The sequence below is a fragment of the Argiope bruennichi genome, chromosome X1 (assembly GCF_947563725.1).
Source record: "Argiope bruennichi chromosome X1, qqArgBrue1.1, whole genome shotgun sequence".
NCBI lineage: Eukaryota > Metazoa > Arthropoda > Arachnida > Araneae > Araneidae > Argiope > Argiope bruennichi.
The window spans coordinates 3843079-3855253 of record NC_079162.1 but is presented as its reverse complement, the minus strand read 5'-3'; the positions used below and the strand labels follow the sequence as shown (position 1 = coordinate 3855253).

The following is a 12175-nucleotide window of genomic DNA, read 5'->3' as shown; positions in this document are numbered from 1 at the left end:
CCATTCAGACGCTATACATGTCCGAAACTTCGTGGCCAGATCGGCAGCACGAGCCATCTAGTTTAGCTGGTCTTCAGTTCGAGTCTCGAAACTGAGAACTTTTTAAATATATTTTTCTTTTCTTTTTTTTACATTTTTTTGAGATATTTTTATCCTTTATTCCCACGCTTACTACGAACTTTTCCAAATCTTATACTACTAAAATAAAATTTTATGTCAAAATATTTCTATATTCAAGATAAATTTTAGGAGTCGAGTTCACGCACATGCGCAGAATTCATTCCTATTCAAAACATTGTGCTTTTAGACCAGATTGACACCATGTTAAAACTTTTAGTTTATAATAATAATGAGAGTCTTAGACCATTCAGACGCTATGTGTGTACGAAGCTTCGTGGCCAGATCAGCAGCACGAGCCATCTAGTTTTGCTGGTCTTCAGTTCGAGTCTCGAAACTGAGAACTTTTTTAATATGTTTTTCTTTTCTTTTTTTTACATTTATTTTAGATATTTTTATCCTTTATTCCCACACATACTACGAACTTTTCCAAATCTTATTCTACTAAAATAAAATTTATTGTCAAAATATTTCTATATTCAAGAGAAATTTTAAGAGTCAAGTTCAAGCACATGCGCAGAATTCATTCCTATTCAAAACATTGTGCTTTTAGACTAGATTGACACCATGTTAAAACTTTTAGTGGATAATCATAATGAGAGTCTTAGACCATTCAGACGCTATACATATCCGAAACTTCGTGGCCAGATCGGCAGCAGGAGCCACCTAGTTTTGCTGGTCTTCAGTTCGAGTCTCGAAACTGAGAACTTTTTCAATATATTTTTCTTTTCTTTTTTTTACATTTTTTTTATATATTTTTATAATTTATTCCCACACTTACTACGAACTTTTCCAAATCTTATACTACTAAAATAAAATTTTATGTCAAAATATTTCTATAATCAAGAGAAATTTTAGGAGTCGAGTTCACGCACATGCGCAGAATTCATTCCTATTCAAAACATTGTGCTTTTAGACCAGAATGACACCATGTTAAAACTTTTAGTGGATAATCCTAATGAGAGTCTTAGACCATTCAGACGCGCTGCAGGTACGAAGCTTCGTGGCCATATAGGCAGCACGAGCCATCTAGTTTTGCTGGTCTTCAGTTCGAGTCTCGAAACTGAGAACTTTTTTAATATGTTTTTCTTTTCTTTTTTTTACATTTATTTTAGATATTTTTATCCTTTATTCCCACACATACTACGAACTTTTCCAAATCTTATTCTACTAAAATAAAATTTATTGTCAAAATATTTCTATATTCAAGAGAAATTTTAAGAGTCAAGTTCAAGCACATGCGCAGAATTCATTCCTATTCAAAACATTGTGCTTTTAGACTAGATTGACACCATGTTAAAACTTTTAGTGGATAATCATAATGAGAGTCTTAGACCATTCAGACGCTATACATGTCCGAAACTTCGTGGCCAGATCGGCAGCAGGAGCCACCTAGTTTTGCTGGTCTTCAGTTCGAGTCTCGAAACTGAGAACTTTTTCAATATATTTTTCTTTTCTTTTTTTTAAATTTTATTTTAGATATTTTTATCCTTTATTCCCACACTTACTACGAACTTTTCAAAATCTTATACTACTAAAATAAAATTTTATGTCAAAATATTTCTATATTCAAGAGAAATTTTAGGAGTCGAGTTCACGCATATGCGCAGAATTCATTCCTATTCAAAACATTGTGCTTTTAGACCAGAATGACACCACGTTAACACTTTTAGTGGATAATCATAATGAGAGTCTTAGACCATTCAGACGCACTGCGGGTACGAAGCTACGTGGCCAGATCGGCAGCACGAGCCATCTATTTTTTCTGGTCTTCAATTCGAGTCTAGAAACTGAGAACTTTTTAAATATATTTTTCATTCCTTTTTTTTTACATTTTTTTAGATATTTTTATCCTTTATTCCCACACTTACTACGAACTTTTCCAAATCTTATACTACTAAAATAAAATTTTATGTCAAAATATTTCTATATTCAAGATAAATTTTAGGAGTCGAGTTCACGCACATGCGCAGAATTCATTCCTATTCAAAACATTGTGCTTTTAGACCAGAATGACACCATGTTAAAACTTTTAGTGGATAATCCTAATGAGAGTCTTAGACCATTCAGACGCGCTGCAGGTACGAAGCTTCGTGGCCATATAGGCAGCACGAGCCATCTAGTTTTGCTGGTCTTCAGTTCGAGTCTCGAAACTGAGAACTTTTTAAATATATTTTTCTTTTCTTTTTTTTACATTTTTTAAAAATATTTTTATCCTTTATTCCCACACTTACTATGAACTTTTCCAAATCTTATACTACTAAAATAAAATTTTATGTCAAAATATTTCTATATTCAAGAGAAATTTTAGGAGCCGAGTTCGCGCACATGCGCAGAATTCGTTCCTATTCAAATCATTGTGCTTTTAGACCAGAATGACACCACGTTAAAACTTTTAGTTGATAATCATAATGAGTCTTAGACCATTCAGACGCGCTGCGGGTACGAAGCTTCGTGGCCAGATCGGCAGCACGAGCCATCTAGTTTTGCTTGTCTTCAGTTCGAGTCTCGAAACTGAGAACTTTTTAAATATATTTTTCTTTTCTTTTTTTTACATTTTTTAAAAATATTTTTATCCTTTATTCCCAAACTTACTACGAACTTTTCCAAATCTTATACTACTAAAATAAAATTTTATGTCAAAATATTTCTATATTCAAGAGAAATTTTAGGAGTCGAGTTCACGCACATGCGCAGAATTCATTCCTATTCAAAACATTGTGCTTTTAGACCAGAATGACAACACGTTAAAACTTTTAGTGGATAATCATAATGAGAGTCTTAGACCATTCAGACGCTCTATGTGTACGAAGCTTCGTTGCCAGATCAGCAGAACGATCCACTTAGTTTTGCTGGTCTTCAGTTTGAGTCTCGAAAATGAGAACTTTTTAAATATATTTTTCTTTTCTTTTTTTTTAAAATTTATTTTAGTAATTTTTGTCCATTATTCCCACACTTACTATGAACTATTCCAAATATTATACTTCTAAAATAAAATTAAAGCATAAATTTACGGAAAATACAGAAATGTTGTAACCGAAAAATGTTAACCCTAGCCTCATTAGAGTGGGGGAAAAAACTTGGCGACCAACCGGTTCACTAATATTAATGCTCGTTAAAATTTTAATAGTTAAATGTTTTATGTAACTCGTATTTTAATAGTTTCTTCATGGAAATATTTTAAAGTTACAAATTTTGATAGTCATATAATTCATTCATAATATTATAAAGACTTCAACTATAACGTAATATGTATCTTCCTAATGTTCTTTTAGCCCCCGTAGAATTTATGCTTTAAATTAAAGTGGAAATGGTTAAATTGCAATTTAAATAAGGAAATTTTTTACTGAAACAATGAATTTTTTTTCTTTTAAAATATGAGTACTGAAAACACAGTCGCTTTGCATTTAAGCTAAACCTTATGCAAAATTAAGAATATCTTTCTTAATTTATGTAATATCTTAAGAAGGTTTCTACAAAATTTTCTGAGATTCATCATGAACAGATCGATTAATTAACATTGTTTAGTTTTAAATGCATCAAACACTAAGAAAATAAACAGAATCCTTTGAAATAATCTGTCGAAAACATATTAAACCTTCAAAACGAAGTCCGTATCCATTGTCGACAATCAGAACACAATACGCATGCGTGAATTTTCAACGCCAATTATGGTAACGCAAATGCTTGAAATTTCTACGCCAGTTGGGGTAACGCTATGCCGATTAGAAAATTTTAATTTCCTTTAATCGGAGTTATTTTAATTCAAAAGTACTTCAGAATGAATCTGAAAGATCGATTAATTAATAATCTTTAATCTTAAATGCATAAAACATTAAGAAAATGAATAGAATCGTTTGAATTAATCGGCAGGAAAATGTTACGCCTAAGCCTCATTGCTGTTGGGAAAAAATGTTGAAGCCTTACTCATTTGGCGGTGGGGAAAGAAATAATTTGTTTGGCGGGAAAGTTAGTTTTTAATTAAAAGTTAAAATTCTAATTAAAAATTCAAAAAAAAGAACCCCAGGTGCACATTCCCGACCTCCAAGGTATACATGTACCAAATTTGGTAGGTGTAGGTGAAATGGTCTGGCCTGTAGAGCACCCACCCACCCACCCACACACACACACACACACACACACGCACACGCACACGCACACGCACACGCACGCACGCACACACACACATTGAGCTTTATATAAGTATAGATAATGATACATGTTAATTTTTTGCAAAATAATTTAAATCTAATAAAAAGCAAAAAAAGAAAAAAAGAAAAAAAAAACAAAAAAAAAACAGAAAAAAAGAAGGAAACTTGGTACTGCGAACAGGAAAATTATTCCATTTTCAATAAGCTTTGTGAATAATCAGAATAAAACCATTTAACACAAACCACAATTTTTAAAAATAAAAGTTTTTTCTCAAAAACTCAACTGAACACATAAATAAATTTCCACATACAAATCAGACAAATCTGCCTAGTATTAACAGAGACTAAGCATAATACAGTGAAAAAATATTCTCAAGAAAATAATCCATATATCCTAGAAAGAGAGGAAAGTGAGTTCAAAGAAAATATATTTTAATTTCAAGATTTTCAGAAAATTAATATCACAACAGCGGTACATTTTAGAATAAAGATTTTTTTGCTTAGAAATTCATCATATTGTAAAAAAAAGTGACAAATAAGTTTTTATCCAATAGCAAAAAATCGGTTCTAAAGAAAATGTATTTTTTAGTTGAATTATCTTTCTTTAATAATTATTAATCAGATATAACTGATTTAAAATATTTTAAAAAAGATTTAGTAAACCTGAAAGCTTCCATTTCTGTAAAAGTTTCTAGAATTCTACATCTACAGTAGTAAGACATACTTAATTTCATCGATTTAAAAGTTTGTTTATAATTAAAGAAAGTGAGATACACTCTTAATGATATTCAAATAAGTTTGGACATATTCGAAAATTTATAATTTACAATATTACTTAAATAAGTCTCCCAAAATTAGAGGCACTCTATTTCCAAATACATGTTAAACATATATCTAAAATTAAATTTTCAGTGGATTGTCCGGAATTCTATTTATTTAGAATACAGGTCGAGTTAGATTGTTATATTTTTACTAAAAAGCTTTTTAACTAAACTTTTACGCTAAACTGGGAAAGATATCACATTGCAATGGAGAAACCGAGGAACTGCATAGTCTAGCCAAGAATCCTGTAAAGGAAATTAAAAATAATAAATTATTCATTATTGAGGAACATGATATTGTATAAAGTAATCTATCACAATTAATCTTATTATATCCATCATTTTAGTTTGGAATCTTTGGAAATCAGAAATATATTTAATACAACTCAAAATTTTTTACGCATCTAAAGCAGAAAGTTTATGCTAATTAGTATATTACTACGAACCTACTGTCAATGCGAGCATGATTTTTTTTTAAATATAATTATTTCTAAATCTGAAATGAATTTCATCATAATATATATTTTAAAAAAAATTATATGTGATCCATTTTTAAAAGAACTCGTAGAAAGAAAAGAAGGGAAAAAAAAAAAAAAAAATTGAAATCTGCTATCGCAAATTTCAAGTAATCATATGATAACATTATTTGTTTTAAATTAAGTGGTATCGATCCGATAGAAAAACATGTTCTCACATGACTCATATCTCGCAATCACCAACATTTAGGAAAGCGATGGTTTTTGACCATATTAAAATCAATAAATAAATCTTAAAATCAATAAAAAATTTTTCGCGAGGCCAGATTTTTTTCTTGCAAAGCCAGTTTAAACCGGTTTTAAACAATTACGTAAATATCAGATTACGCATATACGTCGATATTTAGAAAACGACTTTTTTTTAACTCTCAAAATCGTTCGAGCTCCAAAAATTTTTGCTAGCCAGGAAAATTGAAAACTAAGAAAAACAACAAAAAAAACATATATTATATAGCTTTCGATACTTCTCTCACTGTTCCGCGTTCATTTCCCGTTTCTTCTGTGCGCTTTTCCGGACGATAACTTCCAACGTCCCTCAACTTTATTGGCCAGACCGGAGAATCGGGTGCATGGCAAACATTCGTGCTATTTTATACCTTTTGTTGGCTATAAGTCACCAAATGTGACAATCTTCTTTATCATTTTCTAACAACCCTAAAAGCAAAAAACTGGTGCCTCAAAGCAATAAATCGCCGATTTTCTGCCCGTGCATTTCGAGGCTTCAAACACCCCAAACCAAAACAACATAATTTTATCACAAGATAAAATGCTAAGTGATAAATTGAAAGTGATAGAAAGACATTGAGTGATAGTGAAAATAATCATGCTAAGTGATAAAAAAAACTCCATTTTTTCTAGATATTTATTTATAAAGGAAAAAAGTTACAAGGATGCAACAGTGCATGTCATTAACATTGAGGTCTGAGATGTGGATGCGTTATACCCCAACTTTCAAATAACGGAAGTATCATCTCAACAATCTAATATATTGCGTTCTGTGCTTAGTTCCGTCTCGTAAAGAAAAGAATCGAGCACTTCTTTTGCAAGTCAACTTCCAGTAGAGCAATTAGATTCTTTAATTTATACAGATTTGCAAGTTTGATCGCAAATTAGCTTAAAGCATTTATAAATTTTCGAATTCACATACGAGCAAACGGATACACCAACAAGCTTTTCATTCTTTGATAGATTTAATCTAAAAAATGTGATATAGATTTGTGATTATGATAATAAACCCATAAATCAAATTTCAGTCCTTCAGATTTTTGGGATTTTGAATTCTGTTTAAATGCAATTGGAAAGATAGAGAATAGATATTAGACAATGATTACGAAAGAGCATGCGATTTTTGGCGATTAATCGCCAGGATTTGGTTAGTACAAAGTACCAGAAAATCGAATGTATATACTTTTTTCCCGTCCAATTAAAAATGAAATTTGACATAAAATTTCAATGATAGTTTCAAAATCACATATCATATTTAAAATCTTTTAGTCATCACGTTAAAGTGTAGAAAAAAGTAAAGAAAAGCTTGTGAAAGATGGTTAAGCCCTGCACGGATTTGGTTCTAAATTAAATGCAGGTCTACACTTTAAATTTTAAATTTGGGTACCAAATTTTATCCATCCAGCTTTTTTGTTTGATATTTATCGTGTTAAGATATACTGGAACAATTGAAGGGACAGACCTTCGTTTGAAATGATCTTGTTCAAACTTTGACAGAAATCTTCAAATTTGTTGTAAAAACCATACAACAAATTTCGCTCGGCTAGCTCAAACCATTTTTTAGTTATCGTGTTCACAGACAGACAAGTATACTTCCAGAAACGTGTTTTTCGGATTCAGGCAGTTCTGAAACGTTGAGTTTCAACGAAGTCTCGACTTGCAATTTTTTGACGTGTATAATATTTTCTCTTTCTATACTTCGTGTGTAGGAAGTAAAACTAAATTAAAGGAGGAAAAACCTACTAAAATCCTCGGGCAGTTGATCCTGGCAGACATTTCCAAAGAGTAGAAAACTAGTAAAAGTCCATATCCTAGCAACAAAGTAAACCAAAGGAAAAAGTTCCAGAAGTTTGAGGTTCTTCTTCGAGTCATAAAAATGAATATAACTGAAAAAAAAAAAATGTTGGATTTTTATTAATAGTTTGGTGCAAATTTAAAAAAAAAATTAAGATCGAGACAGTTACAAAAGAATACAAAAATTGGAAAAATTTGAATAAATTAAAACTAGATATTTATGTAACTTTGATTTAGATATAACATGCCAAAATTTAATAAATTATGATTATTCATATAATAAGGGTTAAAAGAGAGGCTAAATCATTTTTATGCCTATAAAAAAGAGTATTTAATAATATGAGCTTAAATAAAGCATACTGGAGCTAATATTTCTTAAATAGTAGAGCAATGTATCGGTTGATTATAATTAAAATTGCACTTTCAAAAGGCTGTTAATAAAGAACTACTGGTCAGAATGACACAATATTTCATATTGAAAAATTCGTTTTATGAATGAAAAAATTCAAAAGTTTACCGATATATGGGGCTGTATTCTTCACAGTATGTTGAAATCTGTTGCTTTAAAAGATGTGTTAATTTAAAGGTGCAAATTCAGAGACATGATATGCGCAGCTCACATTATTCTTGTGATAAAAATAAGGAACAAGCAGTTTCTGCGTTTCAGAAGATAGTCGTGTCTCTACTATGAATATTTTTACAAGAATGGTGACTATGCGAAAATTACCTTCAAGTAATCCCGGACGTTACGGGATTTTAGAAGCGGTTCCGGTAAAATAACAGCATTCGGTCTGAAGAAGATGATTGATAAAGCTGAAGAGACGGGCTCATTTGAAGTGAAATGTGGCATAGAGAGGAAAGCAATTGCTTCGACATCAGGGGAGGATGTGGCTACACCACTATAGAAAGTGCCAAGTACTGCTCTGGTAATGCGCAGTATATAGGGAATTTTCCAGACTTCAGACATATCTGTGTGCATGATTTTGTCATTCTTGCAATACTACCCATTCAAAATTACACATTTTCAGGAGTTACTTCCTATTGATCTGTCAAAACGAGGAGCTATTACTGAAGCCGGTTCTTTTTTTTTTTTTTTTTTGCTTCAAAGGAAATGGACAATGCATAGCCATAAATCATTTTGTAGACAAAAAAGCCCATTTAATTCTCCAAAGTTCTATCAACATTCACAATTCCAAAACACTGGTAAGAGAGAATATGTTCCAAATGCAACCATTACCTCTTCATTTTCAAAAGGGCACCGTGTGGTGAGAGTTTACGGCAACCTTTATTATTGATTGCTTAATTTTTGAACAGATTGATATTTTGAATCCTATAACCGGTACAGTCAATAGGATACGTTATGAATCTCTTTTGCGCAACAACTCATTTCAACACTGCAACAGAGTGGATGTGGACATCACAATTTTTATGCTGGGTAGCACTCCCCAGGACATTTCAACACAGCAAAGCAGATCTTGATTCTTCACTTTGGAAATGACAAAATTATCAGTCGCCATTTTCCAACAGCTTGGCCGTTACGATCAACATACTTGAACCCTGTGGAGTTACCTATAAATGTTGTGTACAGACGTCCGAATGCGGTCTTAGGTGAATTGCAAACATGCATTATGCAACACATTTATATTATCACCACTGAAACACTCCGATATGTTGTGAAACATGCAGTTTTGCTCCTTCAGCTGGCAGGAGGAAACGGTGGACAGTATACTGAAAATTTCTCAAGCAAATCATCCCCAAACTTCCTTTTCTGAAGGTTTTACCAGTTTTGATTTAGAAACAGTTAAAAATCGATTTCATTTTTGCTTTTTTACGGTTTTTAGTCTAAGGACAGCTAAAAATCGATTTTTCCCACCTTATCGGGAAGGTGTCACACCGGATAAGGAACAAAGAGTACCTCGACAACATGTCAGGATTTTTAATTAGCACTTTATGACGAATAGAAGGACTTTCAGGGCCGAATCAGTCAACTTTTGAACTTTATTTTTTATTTTTCAAAGTCAATTTTCATTGTCCTACTTATACTCAGATCTCACTGTAAAAATATCCCAAATTTAATATAGGAAATCTTTATTATAAATTTCCACTCCAAAGGAAAAAAGAAGTTTAATCCATATCTGTTATTATTCGATATGATATAAATGTTATTTTTCAATTTAATATTTCTACTGAATTTAGATAATTTAATATTTTTATTCATAAAGTTTAATGTTCAGTATTAATGTTTTTTAATTTAAATTAATTAAAATACTTTCAACTTTTATATTGATATTTTAAAATCCATTTTGAGGAATCCCAAAATAATTTCACTTATAAACGGTTTAAATAAGGCGTATTCAAAAATATTCAATTCTACAAAAAAAAGCATTCTTAGTTTTGTTAAAACAGGCCAAAGCAGTTTTAAATACTTGTATTAGCTTTATTTGATTCCTTCTATAAACGTGAAATTTATAATCACTTTTATACTCAGTTATACTTGTATACAATAGTTTTGACTCCATATGCATGGCTCAATTTATATATTGAATCTGGAAGAAAAAAGGATTTTCAGATTTCGTAATTGTCGTGGCTGGTTCGTGAGTGCTTTGAAAAAATTAGGCAAATAGAAAACTTAACAAATTTATTGCAGATTCGTTCGTGTTACTCTGCTCAGTAACTCCTTCTCCTCCAAGAGCAAACACTCGAATGACCTCACTCCTTTAATTACACTCGCGCAAGTGGTCTAGCGCCATCTATGAACGTTTATTTCCTAACGCTTCGAAATCCAATCACTACAGTAATATTTACAATAGCTAATTACAAAATATTTATTAAAAGGTTGATTAAAAATTTTCTAAATACGCTTTTATTAGTGTGTTGAAAATTTGAAAATAATTTTAAAATGTGAAGGTGAAAACAAAATCGTGTTATCATGAAGTAGTGAAAACAATACTATAAAGAAACTGAAGCAAAATTAAAATTATAAGAAAAAGAAATTGCAAATTAATATGAAGAAAATTTCTAGGTATTCATTAATGATTTAAAAAATTATGTATATGACATATAATCGGTTACGGTTATTATATCTTGTATTCTGATGTTCTTATAATAAAACGTGCTTTAAGCAGTACAGTACACAGATATAAACGTGCTTTAAATATGTTTTTATTTAGAATAATTAAAAAGTAATTCATGAAAGGATACTTACTACCAGCTATGTAAAATAATGTGAATAAAGGAGGGAATATAAATCTGAGAGAAATGGCTACGATATATTCGTGAACAATTGCAGATAGCATAAAAACTGACAACATAGCAACAGTTCTGCTTTTCAAAATCTAAACAAAAGAGAAGCAGCGAGAAATAATCAAATACCTTTAAAAAGCAAAATATTCTGATGCTTTTAAAAACGATTTAATACAATTAATTAGATTATATTAAAGATTTAATACAATCTAAAAATTATACAGCGTTATATTTTATGTAGAAAGAAATTAATATTTACTATTGTTTCTTCACTAAATTTTTTATTAATAGGCTTTTTTTTAATTATGAATTTGGATAGAAATATCCATTTCAATTCTTTTTTAACTTATAATATCTAAGATTTTTGTTAAGTTTATAAATAGAATAATATATGTGAATTTCAGCTTAAAACTTAACACTGAATTCTTAAAACGCTTATTAAAGATTTCTTTTCTTTTCTTTGATATAAATATTTAAATACCATCAGTGTGGTGCATATTAAATTTAGATGGATATTTTCCCTAAAATACAAACACAAACGCATCATTCAACTTGTCTTCCAAATGAACTAACGCTGTTCTCGAAACAGAGAACTTATAGCATTTTTGCATTATGTGGTTCATTTAAATATGCAAATAAATTTGTTACTTACAGCGTACATATCACAATAGATGTAGGAGTACAGCCAATCATGTACAAGTATATTCAAAGATCGGTAAAATTTTGTATAGGAAGTACAGTTCCACCAATCCTTTAAATAAAAATACACGAGGTATCATCTTTTCTGGGTGCAAGTGACTTTCAGAAATACATTATTTTTTCAGTTCTTTCAGTTATTAGTAGCAGAGTAAAATAGATAAAGACAAGCATCAAAGAAAACAAAATTTAATTTGAAAAAGCAAGTTCTTTTTCACAGGCATACACGCTTGTAGTTTACTGCCTCAATAAGAAACGTTCTCCTAAAGCAAACGTGCATTCATAAGATTTAACTTCATAGAAATGTTCCGAGCCAAACTTTGAAGATATCACTTTCAATTCCAGGAAAAATTGCACAATACTAGAATCTAGATTTCAAACAGTGTAGTTTTAATAGTCTTACATAAGTTCTGTTCATCATGTATGAGAACTTTTTTAATGGAGTTCAGCTCCATGACGTCAGAGCTCTATTATGTCCAGTTCATTCACCTTCTAAATAACGCGATTTTCATTTTTTATTCGTCTATAAACTACTCAGCTATTAATTAGAATCCTTCTTCTCTAGCATGAAACAATGAACGAAAATCATGCG

At 30.7% G+C, this 12175-nt stretch overlaps 1 protein-coding gene across 1 annotated transcript; it reads right to left on the bottom strand.

The window, feature by feature from the left end:
• Window positions 1-4746: 4746 nt before the first annotated feature.
• LOC129958534 (sterol O-acyltransferase 1-like) lies at window positions 4747-11877 on the bottom strand. The gene is made up of 4 exons (XM_056071074.1): window positions 11540-11877; window positions 10850-10979; window positions 7594-7736; window positions 4747-5335 (listed from the first exon to the last, which is right to left on the bottom strand). Exons 1-4 carry the CDS (start codon window positions 11546-11548, stop codon window positions 5270-5272), a joined length of 348 nt encoding a protein of 115 aa, XP_055927049.1. The 5' UTR covers window positions 11549-11877; the 3' UTR covers window positions 4747-5269.
• Window positions 11878-12175: the final 298 nt, after the last annotated feature.